The following is a 22461-nucleotide window of genomic DNA, read 5'->3' as shown; positions in this document are numbered from 1 at the left end:
TCTTACAAAGGGGAACAGCAGTAAAAAGTACAGGTTCTCTCTATAGACTTTTCCTCACTTTCAGTTACCTGTGTGTTGCTAACAGATTAGTTATAGTTAAATGTGTCTGTTCATGTTCCTTTTTCATGCATATGATTCATGTGCACCCATTTGCTAAAATAAAAATCTCCCTTTTCAGTGCTTGGGTGACCAGTCTGCTGCTCTTGTTGGGCAAATGTGTTTTCAAAATGGGCAGGCAAAAAATACGTAAGTTATTATGAAAGTTGTAAGGTAAACACACTGTTCTGTTTTGAATTTAGTATTATATTCTCTTTCAAGCTAACTGCCAAATGCTTTTGTAGTTACCACATAACTACAGCTCTAACTTTTGACTGTGTGGACCTACAAAGTAAACAGTGTCCTGACTTTCATATAAAGTATTGAAGTTACTAAAGTTACATGGTTTGTGAGGTATACTTTGGAACAAAGTCACTGTAAGGAAAGATCTCTGTGACGGATTTTTCATTTTAAAAATCTCTGAAACACAGATTAAAACAGTTGCAGTTTCATTTAAATTGTGACCTAAAGTTAAACAAATACAGGAAATGTGTGTTAGATTGCATAGACTTGAATGATAAAAACCCACAGAATTGTAGATGGGAAAGGTTCACTTCAGTTGCAGTGCCTAGTTTTGCTTCTGTGTCTAGCTCAGTGTGGAGAATTCTACTCTTTTTTTTTTCTGTTTCTCAGTCTCTTAGTGTCCCTTGTTTAAAATAGCTGATCAGTTAAATCAGGCAACTGGTGTAATCAAACATTCATTTGAGGAAAAGCTCTCTGCTTAAATGACTTACTGTTCCATTTACCACCATGTGCTTAACTAAGCATGTAGGTACATGCACAGTATGGGACTTTCACAGAGTTAATTACACATTAATATATACTTGTTGCTAATTAACCTTCACTTTATCTTTTGCATTTCTACACAAATTTAATAGTTAGTGGCCTTTTATTTTAGTAGAACAAACATGGTTCTAAGTAATATTATCACAGTTAATTTTTGTAAGAAATACTCTTATACCACAAGGGACCTTTTGAAATAAAACAAGCTAAACCAAATGGTAAAAGTGAGATTTTTTTAAACTTATATGTGTAACTGCTTTAGCCTTTTTCTCTCAAATTTAACTGAAGACTATCTCGGGACTATTTTGAGCTATTAATTTTCAGGGTATTAAAAAGGTAGGGAACTCATACTTTCTTAGAATAAGAATGAATTATAAGTATTTTGTACTGCTTTTATTAAACTGTGCCCTTACGTGTGTGTTTGCACACATACATGTGATGTGGTCTTTGAATGAGAAACATACCATTTTTAGAACTTTTTGAACTGAGTATGTTTAAAGAAAACCCTTTTCCTTGTGACAGGAACGAAGTTCCTTGCATTTTCCCCTTTAAAAGCTTGAATTTAATATTGTGAAATATTTATTTTATAAAGTATCTTTCATAATCAGCTTAAATTGAAGTAGGTAAATACTGTGACCAAAGAGGAATTCACACTTAGTCTTCAGCTGTATCTGCTCCTTGATCAAGTATTATACAAGAAACAGCTAGAGCGAGAGGTGTGGGACTAGGTTTTTCAGCTGCAGGTTGCATTTAAATCAAATTTTAAGGGTGGTTTTATCATCAAGTTAATGGTAACATAACCTTCAAAGGGCAAAAAGTGGTGCCTTGATTCTCCACAGAGGAGTCATGGATTCATGAATTGCAGTAACAGGTTATCCTTTAAACATCCTAGTTTTAACTTAACTTTGCTTTCATGTTAGGTATGGAACAGGATGTTTCTTGCTGTGCAATACAGGTCAGAAGGTCAGTTGCACTTTTTAGTTCAATTTTTTTTACAATCTTAATATTTACGTTCTTGAGTACAACAAAATATTAGCCTTTCTTAAACTTATTAACAACAATTCTATTGCTACAGATAAGGAAAAGTTCATACTGAACTGTGAAAGAATAGAAAGTAATAATTTGTTCAAGGTGTTTCAGTAAGACTCCATTTCCTAGCTCCTTAAGTTTCCAAAAAATAACTTTTCATAGCAAGTTTCTTGCTGTTTCCCTGTGTATGTTCCTAAAATGCACCCAGAAGTGCTGAGTGTTGTGTTACTTAACCATATGCTTTTCTCCTTGTCTTGGCTATTTTATTTCTTCCCTTCATATTCTCCCATTATTTCTTTGTAGTTCTAGTTGAATAAATAATGCAAAGCTTTAGTTTCCTTCTCATTCACATCTCCTTCTAAAGATCCTCAATTCTTTGCTATAAGGAGGATGGAGAGACCTGGGGCAGCTTGTGGAAGCAAGAATTAACACCAGTGATGAGAGGCTTCTATCTTAGGTGTTTATTTAGAGTGACTGATAATTTACTTTGTTAAACTTTCCATATTCCATTTTTTTGCCAGTGAAGGTTTTGTCTCTTGTTTATTATCATTTGAATATTTTTATTTAAATATTTTCTGCCTTTGTTCATGCTTTACCTCTTCTTTTCCTTTTCCCCATTTAGTCTGTGTTTTCTGAGCATGGTCTTCTAACCACAATAGCTTACAAACTAGGCAGAGACAAACCTGTTTGTTATGCACTAGAGGTAAGTCCAATAATTTCTTCCTCTTTGTAATGATACATGTTCTCATTTACTCCTGTTTTCTAGTATCCTAATATTGTCTTCAGTTGTATGGAAATGAAAATAGCTTTGTGTTGTAGCTTGTGTGCCTCAAGGCTTACGTGGGGTTTTGGTTATCCCTATCTCTAATCTGTATCATGTAATCTAATAACAGTATTTCTACATTGCATTATTTATATTTTGGGGGCATGATGGCTAAAACATTTTTCTGTTACACAGTCTTTCAAATCTTTAATAAATGTTATAAATAAATAAAAAGTTTTTATACTAAAATTGGGTTTAAGAGAGAGGGGAAAAGGTACTAGTGTTTCACTTATCCTTTCATAACAAAAGTCATAATGAAATGCTTTGGGTTTTATTTCATTCTAATGCATTTTACTTCTAACTTTTAAAAATCTGAATCAAATTCCTGGGACAAGAATCCTCTAACAATTGAGCTTTTTTTTTACGTACTAAGACTTAGGTGCTTAATTCCAGAATTTAGTTCCTCAGTTCTCCACACAACTCTGAGGGCATCCAAATTCTGTAGAAAATGGTATTTTTACTTTAACTTCTGGGTCTATTGTTCTAAGGCTCTGCTTCTGAAGCACAGATCAGCTGAACATCTACTTGGCACCAAAGCTTCATCAGGAATGACAGAATTCTTCCATCTGCGCTGCTTAGTGGGCTTGATCTAATAGTTATTCTCAAAACACACATACTGAATTCTCTGCTGCTATTGAGCTTTTGTAGGGAGCCTGTTTTCCATGTGAAACACACAAAGACAACACACAGGATTTTCTTCATTGGGAGAATAGTTTGTGGTTTATATTACTTTACTAGAATGTGGGAGGCTGACTTCATTTCCTTTTCCTTCCCTAAGGAAAGTTGATGTTGCATTTGCCATGTTCTGGCAAACTTTGGGTTTTGACTTTGTGAGAGTGTGTGAGAGGTTTCGTTTGTTTCTAACCCATGTTCTTAAAGCAAGAACTGGAATTGTCTTGAGAGTGGTTTGTATTTCTGCATGCTGAAACATGTGCATGTGTAACTTTGCTTCTTCCTCATCTCCAAGTCTTTAATGATACTGTCTGAAGAAATGGCTTCCACAAAAGATATTAAGTGTCCTTTCTCCTGTGTCCATGCTAGAATCTTCTATAATTTGCTGGTTAAGACACTTTCCCAAGAGTCAAAAAATGTGGATTCAGCCTTTTCTTTTAATCAAACCCCTGTCTTGTAACTCTAATAGGTGGGTAGAAAACACCCCTGCTCCTTCAAGCAAAGGCTTTGAATGAAAATATGATGCTGCTCCCATTTTACTTGAAGCTTGGTCTGGCAGACTTGGGACTTGTAGAGAAGTCCATTTGGACCTGGAAGTGAGATGGGAGCCATCTATGATATGGTGGAGCCATTCAGGGCCATTTGCTGAGGCAACAGCAATTTTTCTGGCAAATGCAAGTGCCTAAATTTTCTCTCTGTCTGAGCTTCTGTATTTAGAATCTAGATGTAATCAGTCTTGGGTTTTTAAATCAAAGCATAAAAATCTTAATTCGTCAGAAAAAGAAGACTGAGGCTTCTGGGCCTTGTAACGATATATTCAGGAGAAGGGCGAAATTAGAGAGACAAGAAGAATGCTTAGGAAATATCATGGTAACTCCCCCCTATGGAAAAAATCATGTAATATGCACCTTTCCTACATGGAGCCTGTGTAACAGACTGCTGGTTTTACATGGCAGTCTCCAGCTGCTGAGAAACGTGTGTTTTGTTTGTGAGCATTCTTGGGAGTACTTTAAGCTGTGACTATAAGCCTGCAATTGGAGGCTGCAGGTACCCCTCCTCTGCAGTCTTGTAAAAAGGAACATGAAGCTACCAGTTGTTGTCTCCTAATGTGGTAATTTTATTTCCTTCAGGGATCTGTTGCAATAGCTGGTGCTGTTGTTCGTTGGCTGAGGGACAATCTAGGTATCGTTAAGACTTCACAGGAAGTTGGTGAGTATTCACAATTGGGAGCTGTTCAGTTTTTTAAGTTTTCATTACCAATGTCTTGACGTCTCTGATGTTGAATGAAAGCTCAAAATATTCAAGGAAAGAAAAGCTGGAAGATGCATATATTTTGCTGTGTTTGAACAATTTGCTTTGCATCCATGAAATTACTGTTTATTGATACATGTATTTCATATAGCATATCAATAGTCTTTGAAACCCTTCATCAGCTTTGTTCTATTGCAAGCTGTACTTTTTAGTAGTTTCCCTAGCAAGCGGATATTCAGGAAGATGTTATACTTACAGTGTATTTCCTAGTTTCATACAACAATGAATTTTCCAGAACCAAGAGTATTTAAGTCTCTACTACAGAAGCTAGAGCATATTTGATCCTAAACCTACATATTCATTCCTGTCATAAACATGAGAACCTAAAGCCGTATGTGTGCAATTGTTTATGTAAAGGCTTCATATCTGTTGAGTTAAGAACCTCAGTTTGCACAGCTCCCTCTTAAAGGAATCGGGGAGGATGGTAATCTGTTTTGGCTAAGAATACAGTAATCCTTTAGCATTTGGGTAGCTGATGTTTTCTGCTTGAGCTGAACTGAAACAAGCTGGTGTGTGGCATAGAAACTAGGAATATATCAAACTTTGAAAAAGGAGAAAATGGTGGAAGCGTGCAAGTGTAACAGTTTCAAAGTGACAGACTTAATGAGATTTAGGATTAAAAAGCAATTAATTACATATTTTAATAATTTGATGTCTTATTCAAAGGTGAAAAAATTTAGAATTCAAATTTTACGTAGAACTTCAAAGATGAAGCAAAAACTGAAAATGTCAATCTGTTTCTCTGTAAGAAAGCCTTACAGATGATACAGAAGAATATAAACTACCGTCACATGAATTAGCCAGCTGTTGAAACAGTGTAATACCTCTTGGCTTCACGCGTTTGACTAGACCTTTGGAAGGTCTGAGTTTCAAAAACTTTAATCTTGTCAGTGGTTTTGAAGTCCCGTGGGATTTCATCATCTCTCCCTATTTACCTTTAATGTGTTCGTACTTCTCCCTTCACTCCTTTTTTAAGTGGAGCCTGTGTGAAATTGCCATTTTAAAAAGACTTTTTTTCTCTATTGCTATGCTTCTCTGATCAATACAAACAGAGGAAATTTACAGAAGCTGAAAAAAAATACTTTCTTGTTATAGGAAGGAGCTGCACATTAGCATTACTTCTTTTGCAGTTCTAGGTGGTTTAATATAATTTTAAAAATTAAAATATTTTAATTTTGGGGACTTCTGATATCTAAAGTTATTACTCAGATATTGAGAAACTTTAGATTTTCTTGTAGCTGACCTTGTGATTATATACATAAGCCAAGAATTTAGAACTCTAAATCCATTTGAAATTAATGGGAATTTAATTCTTAAATCCCTTTGGTCTTGATCCAGTTTCCCTTGCTTACTTTGACTTAAAAGCAAGTAAAATGTGACCTTTTGGACTGCTTTGAAGGGTACATTCTTTACCCACAGGGTACCCTTTGAAAACCTCACAGTATCTAGGTCAGAATATTGAGTACACGATTTTGGTTTTCAGTTTTAATTTTTCATTTTACATTGTACATTTTTCAAACTCCCTATGCCCCATCTTCCATTTATATTGTTGCAAATGGAAAGCTTGTTAATGAGGAGCAGGGTGTGCCAGAGTTAGTTGTATTTTCTACTTGTGTGTGGCTTGATTATTTTTGTAGCTACCTAACATATTCTGAGTATCTTCCCTACTTAAATGATAACACCTTTAAGTGTCATATTTACATGTTGGAACAGTTGTGAAGAGCTAAGCGAAGGCTGTTTGTGTGTGTGCATTAGAAAAACTGGCCGCGGAAGTGGGGACTTCTTACGGCTGCTACTTTGTGCCAGCATTTTCAGGACTGTATGCACCATACTGGGAACCCAGTGCAAGGGGGTAAGGATCTAACTAACCACTGCATTTGCCGAGGGATTTAATGTTTTTACAAATAATATCACTAGTCCTTCCAGGTATGTGAAATTGTTCTTTTTGTTCCTTTGACATGTCTGGGTAGATCATTCTCTGTGGTATCTTCAAGCAAGTGCTGTGTTTCTCCTTTGTACTTTGCTGTTCAAACCAGCAACTGCTTCTGGGAGAGAAAGAAGGATTAGCTAGCTCAGCTACTCACACGCCTTTCCCTGCCCTCCAAAATAAAGTAGGAGGTGGGCAGGGAAAACACATGGGCTTGTTTGTGCATTTCGAAAGACAAGTGCAAGATAGTTCTATGATTCTTGCCCTAATGAGGCCAACTTTTCTTCTTCACACATTTCTGGTTCTGAAAAGATTTTCATCTCACTAAAGAGGAAAAGAAGGTCTGCATACTGTGAGGCATCAGGCAACAAAAGAAAGTGAAGAATTTAGTGCTGATAGGTGTTTTTTGAGCTCAGTTTCTGGTGGCTGCTGCATTTACTATCTCAAATTATACATATTTTATATATAAGTATATGTATATATATACACACACACACATATATTAAAATATTATATATATATATAAAAAATAATCATGTATATATAATATACTTAATTCCTACCCACTTCTTCTCCCTCTCCTTCCTCTTAAGTTCAGCTTTCTTTCCAGTCTGTTGAACACTCTTTTCCCCTCTCCTGCCATTCCCTTTCCTGGTTGTTAAGACTTAACTAGCTGCTACTAGTTAGAGCTACTAGTTCAATCAATAACCTTCTGTTCGTCTTTTCTGCTGTTGTGAGCTTGCCTACTGTTGCTGGAATCAGAACATGCCATGGGAGTCACAGAAGCATAACAAATTTGAATATAAAATAACTTGCCTAAAGTGAGAAAAAAAAATCTTAAAGAATATCTAGTTTCCAAGGTTTCAAGTAGTTGGATCTTTAGAACTTAGATGCATTTTGTACATCAGGAAGAAATAAATCATTGATATGGATGTTTTTAGTTTTTCAGATCACAGTGCTTAACTTTTTAACTGTTAAAAGCTGATATTTGGAGTGGTAACAACTAAAAATGTCCTTTAGTATCTTTGAACTTGCATGTATCCAGCAGCAAATACAGCAGCATTTCTGTGTAGTATGCTACTATTCCTCAGATGTCAAAAAAGAATGAAAGGATGATTATTTGCTCTGCAGTTCAGACTACATTGGCAGAATTCAGCTTACTCGTGGTTACATGTAGCATAATTTCCATATCCAAAAATCTCTTTGAAGGTGCAGAAGCAACTAATGATCAGAATAGATCTGAAAATGACATTAAGCATTTAGAGCACAGCACTGACCCAGCTGGGCTTTTCCTTAAGAACTGAAAGCACTAGAGAATTTCTTAAGGTTTTAGTGATCAGCAATACTATTTTTTAAAGAAAAATCGGCCTTGATCGTGCATTTCCATTTCTTAAAGAAAGACTGGAGCTTGTGTGTGTGTTTGTGTGGTTATGGGTGAATATGCACCCATCTGCATGCAGATTGGCAATACATTTTAAGTTTATAGCAATTGTATCAATTGGTCACTGAAAGCATGTTTGTCAGGAAAATAAGGATGAGAAAGTTTAGATTAAAGAGGCACAAGCTTTTTAATATTAGAAGGCAGTCATGCAATGGAACTGATGAACTTTGAATTAGAAGGCCTAGGTCTGAAGTAACGGTGTATGTCTGGTAAAGAAGTATGTCCTAACTGGTTTCTTTTTTTCTTTTCAACAGTATTATCTGTGGCCTTACTCAGTTTACAAATAAAAACCACATCGCCTTTGCTGCACTAGAAGCAGTCTGCTTTCAAACACGAGAGGTAAAGGCAAATTGACTCCTAAACTCATTTAAGTTAGTATGATAACAGGGACTGTAGCTCTTCAGGAAGAGAGAAGATTTTAAAGATTTAATGAAGATTAATCATATGCTTTATATTGTACTTAGATGCTATTCTTTTCTCTATGTGGTGCTAACATTGAAAGATTGTTCCTGTGGGTTTAGCTACAATTAGGTGGTTGGGTAGTACATTATTTTGGAGTGGCAGTGCTGCTTTTTATCAGCACTTGAAATAAGGTGAATGTATTTTGTGAATGCTTTGAGAGACAGAACATAGAAACAGCAAATGACAAGGCCAGTGCTATAACTAAAAAGTTGCATCTGTGTAGGAAACTACATTTTATATTGTCTGCTGTGATGGGGGTGGCTTACGGTGCTTCCAATAAACAAGAACAAAAATGAGTTAGAGCAAGACAGCAGCAAACATACCGAGGGTAATCTGAATTCACTTCTTCCCCATTATACTTTGTATTGCCTTAGCTGGCGTTCTGCAACAGCAAACTCAAATTCTCACAGAAGAATTTAATCCTCCAACCAAATCAGAGGGGTTTATATCAGTATCTGAGCTTTAGAATCTTTATGTCACCATCTACTGTCAATTTACGCTCCCTGTGTTCCATACAAATACAGGAGAAAATGAAATCCATAGAACCCAAAGGGTAACAGTCAAACCTGAATTTGATTGCATGTTTTTAAACTGCTGTTATTTAAATGTACTGAGTTTTAAAATAACACCCAGCTAAAACTGTGAGAGGAGGAAAGCAGCTTGCTGTTTCTGTAGTGACAGAATAAAAGGTACTCATGTGGAAAAAGACAGCCAGAGATTTCACCCAGCTGTCTGCTTTTGAAGCTGTGCTAATGGCCTCTGAGTCCTCAGAAAGTCATGAAGGAGCTTGGAAGTAGGATATATCTCTAATTCTGCTACTAGAAGTCAGGGTAAAGTTACAGGGAACTGAACTGACAGTCTAGTTTGTTGTGTGCTCCTCTTTCCATGTCCCTCTTCCCATCCATTCCCTCTCATGTGACAGCTCAATGAACTTTCCAGCAGAAAATTATCCCTCTTTTTGCTAGGCTTTTTTTCTGCTGGATTAATGACCTCAACTGCCTCACCACGAATGTAGCAAATATCAGAACAAGAGGCAGAGTATGTGGCTGGGAGTAGGAGGGAGGGGAATAAAGTTCGCAGGCTGAGTAAGAGTAAAGTTAACTGTTAGATCTAATACTTCCTTATACTTTAGTCAGTGTGGTTTTATCACAATGACAGGAGCGCCTGATCAGGCCTCTGGACACATAAATTGACAGATTAAGTCCTTATGACACAGATAAAATACATAAACATTTTTCAAAGATACTTGTTAGTTTTGTGTTGTCAGAAACAAAGTTCTTTTGGCTTAATTCCTTTTAAAATGGAACTCTTTTGTATCCTTCAGGCAAACCCTCAAATTTCATGTTCATTGGAGTTCTTGCTTCTTCTGTTGTGCCATCCAATCCATCTAAGTCTCTGTTCCTTCTTCTGACCTCAATAGAGATAGTAGCAGCATGATCATGATTTGGTTTGTTCCTTCATCCCTTCCTGATTTCTAGCATTCTTTTCATTTTTTTTAATCTCTGCTGAGTGCATGGTATGATCCAACATGCCCTTGCACAGTGGTAAACAAAGCCAGAGCCTCCAACAGTACATGTATGTAAAGCTGAGATGATGAGGCACTGTTGAAGTTCTGAATGGTGAAAATGGCAGGTGAAATCGGCATAGACAAATGTAAAATGATACATGAGAAGGAAATAAGTGGTGGGGAGCAGTACTTGCTTAGTAGTGCCAACAAACTTTGCTGCTGTGCTACAAATCCTGTATTCCAGGTTATTTCTAATTTATTGGACAGTGCAGGCCCATGGACAGGTGCTGCCACCATAAAAATTGGCCTTACTCTTACCTTCTAGATTTTTAACCATTGTTTATGCTGTGGCAGTTTCTTTAGTTCTTTTAAAGACTTTTTGATAAAGGACCTTGCTGACTTACTTTCTGAGAGTGGGTAGAGTCTACTTGACAACTCATCTTTATGTAATTTTTACTACCTTACAAACCTAAAATTTATTTCTTCCATTTTAAAAAAAACATTGATTTTTCCCAGTAAGGATTGTATAACTGAGTACTTCATGGACTACAAAACAGCATAGAATGTGTTGTACCTTTAGTGTTTTTTGTGGTCTATGTTGATTTGTCATTTAAAGCTCAAAAAAGCACACCTCTGTGTTTTTTTTCAAATAAATCAAAAAATTAGAAAGAGCAAATCATTCTGCACTAGTTAATGCCTAACTTTGTCAACAAAAATTATGCACCAACCTTAAAAAAGGTAAATGACATTTAATTAACAGCTTTTACAAAACCCTAGAAACCGCACTATCCTGCATTTAGTAGGTGCTTGTAGGATAATGCTGTGATGTTACCAGTAGCTAAGGTTTGAGGCAAATCTTACATTTTTAGGAAACCCTTTAAAAACCGTATTGATAGGTATCAGTGAATTAAATGCTCCACTCTTGATTAATTGTCCCTTGAAAACACTTTAACACTTTTCATTTATTTTCAGCTATCCACTGTGCCCAAAAGAAGGAAACATAATTTTTCAAAAAATTACACTGTTTATTTTTGAAGTCTATCTTGTGTAATGTGAAATTCTGGATTTTCAACAGCTAATTGAAAAAGAGGCAGCTCTTTCAAAATAGTTAAACATTCAGCAGTTCCTCCTGAAGTGTCTTCCAGATCGCTAGTTCAAACTTTTTAATTTTTCAGTTCTTTAATACGTCAAATTAGAGAAAGTATCTAGACAAACTGTAATGAGCTAGAGGACTCCATTTAGTGTTACTTCTTCCTTTGTTAGCTTTGATAAATGTTATAGTTGTCATCAGCTTTTCTTCAAAATTCTTCTCAGACCATTTAAGCAACACAGGCTAGATATAGAGCATCAGAGGAGAACCATCTCCTAGAGTACAATTTCTGTAATAAACAGAATGCATTTGCTCTGTGTTAAGCAAAACTGTATTGTCACTACCTTTGTTTTGCCCTCGTGATGTATAGGGGAGGGGAATTATCTACTTAACACTCTTCTTCAGCAAATGCTGAATTATCTGTATTTTATACTCAGAAGGTATCATGGATTTCTCTGCAATTAAATCGTAACATATATTACTCTTAAGATTTTAGATGCCATAAACAAGGACTGTGGGATACCACTAAATCAGTTACAAGTAGATGGAGGAATGACCAATAACAAAGTTCTCATGCAACTCCAGTCAGACATTCTCTGTATTCCAGTAGGTAAGATGAAATTACAACTCCTATTTTCTTTTTAAAGCTGAAAACAATATTGGTTTGTAATGGGTAATGAGGGCAAACTGGATGGCTTGCTTTGTTGTTGTTGCTGGTCTTTTGCTGCTGCTTGAGGAAGTTGTGTTGTTTGCTGGGGGTTTTTGGGGGGGTAGTCAGAAAAAGTTTCTAGATCTTGCATCCAGTTTTGAGATTCACTTTCATAGAGTATCACTGACTTCCTTATTTTATTGAAATATTACAGCACTATAATGGTATTGAAGTTGTTATATCAATGTCTAAACATTTGACAGTTTTAAAATCAGTGAAATTAATGGTCTCCTGCAACATGTTGGCCCTGAGAATCTTGCTCAGAGATAAATCAGAACTTCACACCTCCACTGCTCATGTGGGGTGGGATGGTCTTCCATATCATCTGTGGAAGGCCAACAAGCTAGTCAGTACACTCTTAAGATGCCTCTTTTAAATAGAAATGCTTTTAATAACACAGTATCTAGAGCATGGGAACAAGACTGATAACTTAGCCAGTGATCACTGCTTTGAGGAGGGATGGAGAAGACAAAAAATAGTATATTGTTAACAGGAGTACTCTAGGGAAACATGGCTGAGGTCAGCAGCCCTGCACATGGTATGAAAGTGTGCAATTGCATAATTCTGTCTTGAAGGAAGTAGTGAGCTGAGATATTTCAAAGACTTGAATGACTGATAGGTGAAGTTAACTTCATAACCATGTGAATGGCAATAAAATGAGGTTTGCAGTTGGTAAACTTAAAGGAAACATATAGCAGTTCTACAAAATATGTATCATTCTAGATATATAAGTCTTTAGTTCTGATGTCATCAAGGTGACTTTCATTAAAAATCATCATGGCCACCTCTGTCATTTACTTCAGTAAAGCCATCAATGCCTGAAACAACAGCTCTAGGAGCTGCTATGGCAGCAGGAGCCGCGGAAGGAGTTGGAATTTGGAGTCTGAATCCTGGAGATTTGACAGCAGTGACATGTGAACGATTTGAACCACAGATCAACCCAGAAGGTAAAACACTTTCATATTGTCTAAGAAGTTGCAAACTTAATATTTAGTGTCCAACAAATTAGGGGTTTTCTTTGTTGCAGTCTCACATTGATATAAAAACTGCTATATATGAGTATCTTCACAAATGCTGAAGATCAGCTTCACAGTGTTTGGCTTAGAGAAAAGTGCATTTCACTTGCTGTTTTCTCCACTTATTGACTAGTAAGATTGGAAAATGATTAAAACAGCATAACTATAGGGGAATGTGTTTGGGGTTTTTTTTCTTCTTTTTGAAGGAAACTTGGCACTGGGCATTGCAGTTAGTAGCTTTTGATTTATAGCAAGTAAAATCAAAGAAATCTTGAAAGTTTTTCTGAGAAGGATGTCTGCTAAAGCTCCTATGCATTTGTGAGTTTTCACAGATGTAGGAAGGACAGACTGACTGTTTCGGGGGGGACTTTTGGCTTTAAAAAGCCTACATTAATTACCATTTTTTAGCTAACTGTCTTTTTCGTCAGTACTTAAGTGCTTCTAGAGATGGAAAGTATTTACTTGACATAATTAATCCATATGCGAGACAAATACATTTTTGTCTTAGCAATTCTTTCTTAACTTTTGGTACAGAATTTTGTCTTACTGTTTTGTGTATAAATACTGATATAATCCCTAGTTCAAAACAGTATTTTCAACACTGAAGGGCTTCTACATGAATAGCAATTGCTTCATATTATTCTACTTATAAATCTCCTTATTGGTGAGCAAGCAGAAAATTGATTTTAAAGTTTATTTCTCCTTACTGTGCATAACTCTGGAGTTTGGGGTTGGTCTGTTTTGGGTTGGTTTTTTTGGTATTCAAAACAGCATTTTATAATACTTGTTCTGTCCAGACAAATTATACTGTGCAAAAGAGTAGAAAGCTAATATTGTAGTCTTTGCTTAAATACTTGTAGTTGTATTCATATCCGTTGAGAGGTTTTTCTGTTTGCTGATTTCTCAATTTCAGAAAGTGAATTTCGCTATGCCAGATGGAAGAAAGCTGTGTTGAAATCTATGGGCTGGGAGACATCTGAAGCTCCTTCAAATGGTAAACCAGAAATTAATGCAGGTCAAGTATTAATAATTAGACAGTTAGCCTAGGTAGTTAATTTGGAGTTTGGTGACCTTTTCTGTTCATGCCATCTCTGGACTATTCCAATGATCTAAAAATTATTACTTAAAACCACTGTGGAAACAAAGTAGGAAAGTAGATAGATAGGTCTTCATCTTGAAAGGAGGACAGAAGCAGTATCTTGCAGGGCTCTAAAAACAGAGGACATGAAATCAAGGCTAACTTCTGGTTTTGCAGAATAGCGTTGGTTTACAAAAGTCTTACCTAGAAGAATAGATACAGCACAATTCTATGACAGTGCAGGGATTTCATAAACTTTCTTATACTATAACCTCATGTTGCAAAGGAGAAGAGTTTCATCCTGTGATTTTTCTTGCTATATCTTGCCTTTTTTATTTGCTATATAGGAAGGAGGGATTGATAGCCACATCAAAATCTGTTTGACCCACAAGAGCTAAGAACGAGCATTTATCTTGGAAGTAAAGAATTGCAGACTTATTGTTCACACACAGAAAATATACGAACACTTTTGAGAGACTGAACAAGATCTTTCTTGTGAAGTAGAGGGCTTTTTCATCCATCAAGTTTGAATTGCACAAAACCTGCAGTCTTCCATGATCTGTAATTTTATATTTCAGGATAAGTTTTTAGTCCTGAATTATCCTACAACACATCATTTATGGGCTTTATCTTCATTTCATTTTCTTTTGTTGAAAAAACTATTAGAATGAAAAGTATTAAGTAAAGAATCCTTGAAATGTAAACTCCCCCAACAATCCACAGTTGCAGCCCTCAGGCTGCGTGAAGTCTCTTACTTTATTATTACATTATATATATATATATATATATGTAAAGTATTGGCTTATTTTAGCCAAAGCTAAAATTTTCTTTTTACCATCTTATAAATTGATTTAACTATTTCCTTTCACATCATGGTTATACAAACAATTTCATCAAGGCTGTTTGGAAGGGAAATAGGTAACTTGGCAGGAGTAATAAGATTCACTTCAGTATTGTCCACCATGATTTAGTAGCATTACATCTAACCAACCCTCTGTTATGTATCCTAAAATCCCAAGTGCTTGATGCTTATCCTACTTACATGTCTTTATCTCCTTTTGAAGGATACAAAATTCTGCCTTGCAGAATATAAAAATAGCTCTTGTTCTTCAGGTGATGTGAAAAAGGGTATGTTTATCAAAACATCCTCAGTGATTATCTGGTTTAACACTGTCAGGGAGGAAATGTTACTTTCCTTAGTTCTTGCTTTGAAACTTTGTCTTCCGCCTACTAGGAGTATTTTGAGATTGAAGAATACTAGAAATGGGCTCCACCTAGATAGTGCTACAGTGGAATTTGGATTTTACCTCTTATTTTGAGAGCCTGTTTAAAATTATTGTGGGGGTTATGCATAATCTTTTTTTAGTTTTTCTGCAAATGTCACTATATTTGTTACTTTTTGCTGTTCATATGATTTTAAAAATATATATTGCAATTTATATATATATTTCTCTTTTGATTTGCTTGACTGGAAACACCCTCCCCTGGATGACATCAGGTGACACTAGTATCTTCTGTAGTCTGCCTTTGGGGTTTTTTATTATGAGTAGCATGATAATGTTAATCGGAGCAAAGTACGTCTCAGGTTAGTTATTATTTGAACTAGATCACTTTAAAAGCTGTCTACACTAGTTTAAGTGTTGGGGTTTTTTGTATTCCATCTTGTTTATTTTTAGCAAAAATGACTGATGCTTTTTGTTGTCCATGCACACGAGTGTTTGAGGGTGTGAATTAAACATATGGTACCTAAGGGAACCAAGAGAATGCCATCTTGAATTCATCCTCACGTGCCATGAAATTCATAGTTGTTAGATGCACATGAAACCTTGAACTCTCCCTCCCTTTGTCTAGCTCTGCAGACTGTACACGATTTACAAAAGTGATACAGGTTTTGCATTGCCTGCATAACAGTGTGCATTGCAGTTAGAATAAGGTTCTGTCCTTTATCCTGTATTTCTTCTCATAATGTTTAAAATTATTTTGAGTCTCTTGTTTAAATAAAATGAAGACTTTTCTTCTGTTCCTGAAAGGCTTCATGTACCCCCTTCATTTTTCTGGTCCCCTTGGAACTATTGCATGGTTAGAAATCTTCATCTGCTAAATCTATAGAATATTCTTTTTGTACTTTGCTTTTGATGGATAAGTGAATTCGTTTTGTGTAAAGAGAAGAGACCCTAAAAGGCCTATCTGCAAAACTGGGGAAAGGGACTGTGTGCATATGCAATGAAGATGCATCTTCAACCTATTAATATATGTTTTATTTCAAAAGAAAGTTCTTGATCTGGGAGACAGTGTTAGTTACTTATGCCAGAAGTAAGACATTTCATTAAGATATTCTTACGGTAAGAAAAAGAAGTTTATATGGTGATGTCTTTTGGTCTTTTTGTTGTGTTTCATAATTTCATGTCAAAATATTTTACAGTATAGCCATTGTTGCTGCTTAGTAAGCTTTTTGGAGGAGATTGTTTAGTTTTCTTTCTTGGTTGTGGTTTTGGCGGGATGGGTGGGGGATGTTAATTAAACAGACAGTTGAGGACTCCAGCATGCTCCTGTGATGTGTTTGTATTTTGTTTCTAAGTATTCAGCCTGAATTAACTATTCAATTGTATTTTTACTTGCATGGAAGAGACTGTCTGAGCTTGTAGGAGAACTAAAATCAAACTAAACAAACGCTAGGCAAAAATGAAACTGAACAAATGGATTGACATTGATTTACTAACTCTGTAATGTATCTATCTGGGAAGGAGAACAATCTTTATTATGAAGAATAAAATAAAACCAGCTGTGAATAAGTGGGTAAATTTTTAACAAGCTAAACTAAGCAGCTTGAGTATTAATTACAGGTCAGGTTCTCACCACATAGAGGATACCTAAAATAATATGAAGAACACTGCTAAGTGGGTAGATAAGCAACTTAAATTCTGGGTTTATTGCTTTTTAAAAAACAACTAATCAGTAACCTGCATATAAATATCTAAACTTGCGCTGCTGGAACTGTTAACAAAAGGTGAGGTTTTTTCTCCGTTCCCTGAGCTTGTCATTGCCTTTCTGACCCACAGGTGAAAAACATACTCAGCTCACTCTGCCCTTCAGAACCCATTTTTGGCCTTGTTTTCAGATAACAGTAACTATTGGTATAGTTACCATTACTATATATATATATATATATATATATTTACTATATATACCAATATAGTTACTTTATATACCAATATATGGGCCTATTGTTTACTTGGTAAGCTTGGGAACAGGAGAAGTTGCAAGTAATTTCCAGCTCTTACTTGTTTTACGAATGATGTTGTCTAAAAAGGAATAGCGTCAGTGATGACCATGTACAAGTTGTATTGCTCAGCTGTGTGTTAGGGTAGAACATGATATATAGAATTTGTGTGGCTGATTGGAGCAGGGCTGCTTCCCCCTTAGACATTTACTCTGGTACAAATACCCTTTTGCTTTTAAAAGCTGGAACTAGCTGACCAGACTTTCCTTCTAATTCAATACAGGAGCTCCATTAATTAATTTGTTACATTTTATCTTTTAATGAAACACTGGAACTCCAACGCAGTCATCAGTATAGTAGGTTTGAGGATTGAATCTACTGAGGACTGAATTCATCCTTCATGTGCTGGAACAGCAGTAAGTCTTGCATGGCAGCAGTGCTGTTGTTGAGCATGTCTCTCTAGGGCAGGGCCATGATTTTACAAATACTGACATGCGAACGAAAAATCTGCTGTGGCAGAAGAGAGAACACTAACATGGCAAAAACCCATTTACAGAACCATTAAACTAACAGCCTTTTCATGCAGCACCTGATGACTGAGTATGAAAAACCGCTGTATTTTATGGTGTCATTTCATAATGTTATCAAAATTGAGTCAGTTACTTGTAGCTTATCTTCATTCTTCTTCTATCCCAGGGGAGAAAGGACCAGTATTTTGTTTTATTTCACTAGTCAAGTGAGTTGCGTGTAGTAGCTGGAGTCCCTATGCTAAGAGTCTGCTAAGTTTTTCACACTAGTTTTAGACGTGGGCATCTGAGGGATTTCAACATATTCTGTAGTTGGCTTTTTGTGGGGGTTGGGAGTTAACTGAAAGCAGTACTGTACTTTATCAGGCTCAAATTTAAGCAATTGCCTTTGCATGCTTAAATTGGCACCTCTGAAGTGAGGTGTAAGCAGGGGTTTGCTCTCTACAGGATCTTGTGTGACATCTGAAGTACTGGGGTATAAAGTTCTTTGACTTTATTCTCACAGAATAAGGGGTCAGTACTGATAGTAATACTATATTCTTCCTGCTTAAATATGCTTTAGGGGTTTTTTAAGATTCTGTTTTTCCTTATTAGTTTCTTGCGTTGTGAGTTACTGCCAAATTGCATACTAATTTACATACAGGTATCACTATTTCTGCAATAGTTGGTTGCAATAGTGTTTCCCAAATTTCTGAAACCTGAACTCGTATTCAGAAAAAAATTAATTTAGAGTACCTTTCGTCAATTCTGCTTGTTAAAAATTTACCCATCTTAATAGTGTGGTCTCTTCTCTCCTACTATATGCACATCCCACACACTTAACTGCTGGTTTATCTGGTGCCACAAGATATAACTAATTTATAATTGCAGTAATTGAAAACAAAATGTGTTTATACTCGGTTCCTCTAATAGCTCAGCTGTGTTACAGAATGTTATTAATGTTTCAGAGTAAATTCTATGTTACTAATGCATATTCTTTCTTATTTAAGGTACTGGTAAATGAGACTGCTTAGTGGACTCTCTGGATGCAACTGCTTTTTTTGTTTCGTTTTGTTTTGTGTCTGAAGAGATCCCACCACCAATGTGATTATACTACTTGTGTGACTAAATCCATTCACGAATCCGTCTGTTGGCAGCCCCTGAGTAACCTCCCAGTGGTACACTGAAACTTAAGTTTTCGACCCTTCATTACTCTGCTTCCTTCCCCATCAGCTCCTACTGCACTGGAGGCCTTTGTGTGGACTATTGCATATCATCCTCTAAAACTTCACAAGCCCTAGATTTGTTTGAGTGTTGGTATAACAAACCCCTGAAGCTTCTGAGGTAATGTCAGATGTTGAGCTATCCTTTTCAGGGGTTTCGTACTTTATACAACACCCTGCAGAAAGTTAATGATGTGCTATAGAACTTTGTAAGCATCTTACAATTCTTCCAGCTGCTGTGAATTACCTTTCATATGTCTGTGGTTGCCAAAGATGTTTTATTGTAGTGGCTGCTGGTCTGAAACACATTCAAGGGTACAAACCTTTTAAACACTAGCTCAAAGCCTGTTATCAGCAGCATGCATTGCCACTGGTTTGGCAACGAAGACGCTGCTGATACAGTCCACAGAGCACTCTTGAAATGATCAGTTACAAAGTTAGAAAGTTTGGGTTGGCCTCTGGCTGACGTAGTCAGTTTGCTGGTTGTATTTAAGACACTTAAGTTCCATAGCTATAAAGAGATACGAGTAACTAAATGTTTTGGCTAAGGCCATCTTTTATGTTCTTGTGCTTTTCTGTTAGTTTGGAAAGACAGATTTGATGCAGCATGCTGTTGACAGGACAGCTTCTTGGTCCTCAGCAGCTGATAACACTTAAAACTGCTCTGTACAGTGCACTTTTCTTGACCAATACTGCATATATTCTGTCATCCTGCTTAAGGATATTTTAGTCACTATTTGTTAAACTTTTGAAAGTTGAAGCTAACCTAGTTTTCCTTAAAGAGGGTCCACTCCAAATTAAGTATCAGTGCTTCAGTTCTTAATCTCATTTAGTATATCTCAGGGACCAAAATCTTCCACTGAGTTTTCATGTCCATAGTTCTAACAGCAAGTTGTTGCAAAATATACTGGGATAACCCAAAACCCTGACTTGGAAGAGTAAGCACTTGGCACCTGAAACGGGCCACTAGAGTCCACAGGCAATGTGTGTGACAGCTGAGTTGCGTCCACTTGGAAACTTCGTCTTCCGCAGGTGAAGGAGTGAGGCAATAATCTTATCTTCAGCTTTCCTCTTTGTACCAACAGTGTGACAAATGCCAGCCTTATTGGTTAGGTCAGAGAAAATGCATTCTTGTATAGCGTCATTCGAATGGTACAGAATGATAGCGAGGTGAAGTGTGGGAACGACATGGAGAATTTCAAAGATGTGTTTAAATGCACTAGGAGTTAAAGGGAGCGGTTTTTGTGTGCGTTTGTTGTTAAAGTTCTTTTAAAATACAGTCTCTAACAAAGTTTGTTTTTCTTTGTTACATTATGATTAGAGGCTTAGTTTTTAAAAAGATGTTAAATATGTGTGTCTGAAGCAATGGATTGCACAGAAGTTCAGATCTGTACAATATATTTAATATCAAATGCATATTAATTGCCTTTTTATTATCAAGTGCAATGACCTTTGAAAATGTGACTTTTAATTAAGAAGTTAGAGAAGGAACATTTTTCGTCCGGTGGCTGCATGTATAAATTTAACAGAGGGGGTTCTTTTACACAGGTGAAAATATAACAACATCATTCAAATCCTGTATCTCCTGTAAATACTCGAAGGTGAGGTGTGGCAACTAAAATTTCTGGGGTTTCCAGTGTATTGGAGAGTTGAAAAAGAGTGAAAAATGAACATGAACCCATGAAAAAATCTTTACACTCAGAGCTGTGGCTGATCCCACCTGACCCCAGGGAACAGGAGTGACAGCAGCCTTTGCAGCACACAGGGTGAGGGCAAGCACACACCTCAAACACTGAACTTGTGAGTGTGTCTTCTTGCCAAAAAGTACTCAACCTGGGAACGATTAATGTTGAAGTGTTGCCTTTGCCAGTGATGTATTGGGGGGGGAAGGTAGCACATAGCAAGTAGGAGGGAGGTTTTTTGCTGCTTTTCTGATTTATCTTATACTGGGAAACGCAATTCCTATTACTTTTTCACTGAGTAAAATTCATTATTTTATTTTCAATTGCCGTTGCAAATATTTTTAAAGAATTTCACACTACTGTTAACTTTCTACCAACATAGTTGAAATATATTGTAAACTGTGTGTTGGCGGGGAGGGGACAAACTGTTGAAAGTTAGCTTTTTGTGAAGCTGTGATTTATTTTTTTCTATAAATTACCAGATTTATAAGTTCTTACTTGAGAAATGCGTTAACTTGGTATTAAAATACCATAAGTAAATTGATGTGAGCTGTCAGTTTTTTTCTTGCACATCACCTTTCAAACACATTTTCAGGAATCTTTTTTACATGAGTCATTGGTACACATTGACACTTATTTTATGATAGAGCACCCTCTGTAAGTATCACAGACACACACTTTAACTTGCTCAGCTACGCGGATCAAACACATGCAGCGCTGTGTTCTGCTTTTCAGTGGTATAATCAGTTTCAAGGTCTGAATCAGAAATTACATTTCCTCAAGTCCCTCCATACTCAAGAAAAAGCAGGAAAATGCAAGCAAAACAACAGGAAGGAACACAGTCGTAATACAGGTTTGATCCGAAGGTCTCAAACATGATTGCTTGGTGGCGCCAATACGCCAAAGGGGTTTTGGTCTTACACCTTTGTCTGGTAATTGCTGCAGATTAAAAAGCCACTATGAGTCGGGGGAAGAAATATTCCTGAAATAGGAAACATTGCTAGGCATGCTAGCCGGGAGCATAAGGTACTTCCATTATTTTAGGAAAGAAGCATGGGGGTATGTGTATATGTGGAGGGTACATTTATGGAGTGTGCCCGCCAGATTCCTGTTCTGTCTCTTTGTAGCTCCTGATTGTATTCTACACATCTAGTGCTGCATAATTTTACCAAGGCTATAGCCTTCACCTGTAGTCTTACAAAGTCTTCAGTCCCCTATATCACAATCAGTTGTGTGAGTCAGAAACAACACCACCCCCCACTGCCCACCCCCCAGCCCTTCCACCCCCCCCAAAAAAGCAGTTAAATAGCAGCACAGAAACCTTGGCTAGCATGTTGTTATTCCTCAATATCAGACTTCTCCCTCTGCTTGTGAGACTCTAGTGTCTTCCTTTCACATGGCAAACTTACAGCCATGCACAAAAGCACACTCAAATTTCATGATTCTTCAGGCTGGAATAGTATGAGATTAGAAGTTTACAATAAATTAGTAATTAATATCAGAAATGTATATGTATAAAGGATCTTTGTTCAATGAAAGCTAATACTATGTCTAGTCTATTATTGGAACTCTATACAAACAAGCTTCTTGACGTTCATATCGGCATGGAAGCCACAATCTTCCCATCTAAAGAATCCTGCATCTGTAGCTATTGGAGTGTCATCCCATCGCAAGCTGTAGCACAAGGCCAGTATGACTTTATAATTATTAATTACTGACTGGCATTTATGGAAGTAGTACGCGTCAGTCCTGGAGATAAGGACAGGCAAATGAGAAGCAGCCTTTGAAAGCTCGGAAATGGGACAGGAACATTGCTGGAATGATTTTCCTATGCTGTTGAGAGGGCCTTCCACAGGCAGGAGAAATGGGCTGACAGGAACCTCATG

At 36.6% G+C, this 22461-nt stretch overlaps 1 protein-coding gene across 2 annotated transcripts in view; it reads left to right on the top strand.

The window, feature by feature from the left end:
* GK (glycerol kinase) overlaps window positions 1–21119 on the top strand; it is a 37200-nt gene extending 16081 nt beyond the window's left edge. Inside the window, exons 10-20 of one of the 2 annotated variants that reach the window (XM_056327671.1) lie at window positions 179–246; window positions 1800–1842; window positions 2531–2611; window positions 4534–4612; window positions 6470–6566; window positions 8337–8421; window positions 11631–11751; window positions 12654–12797; window positions 13780–13860; window positions 15443–15529; window positions 18681–21119. In XM_056327671.1, the coding sequence (XP_056183646.1) occupies window positions 179–246; window positions 1800–1842; window positions 2531–2611; window positions 4534–4612; window positions 6470–6566; window positions 8337–8421; window positions 11631–11751; window positions 12654–12797; window positions 13780–13860; window positions 15443–15529; window positions 18681–18694 (900 nt within the window). In that variant the 3' untranslated portion in view covers window positions 18695–21119. The remainder of the gene's footprint in view (window positions 1–178; window positions 247–1799; window positions 1843–2530; window positions 2612–4533; window positions 4613–6469; window positions 6567–8336; window positions 8422–11630; window positions 11752–12653; window positions 12798–13779; window positions 13861–15442; window positions 15530–18680) is intronic. The other variant, XM_056327672.1, reaches the window with a different exon arrangement.
* Window positions 21120–22461: the final 1342 nt, after the last annotated feature.

Source organism: Falco biarmicus, chromosome 2 (genome assembly GCF_023638135.1).
Source record: "Falco biarmicus isolate bFalBia1 chromosome 2, bFalBia1.pri, whole genome shotgun sequence".
Lineage (NCBI taxonomy): Eukaryota > Metazoa > Chordata > Aves > Falconiformes > Falconidae > Falco > Falco biarmicus.
Note: the sequence above shows the minus strand (reverse complement) of the source record. Positions and strands in the feature narration are given on the sequence as shown.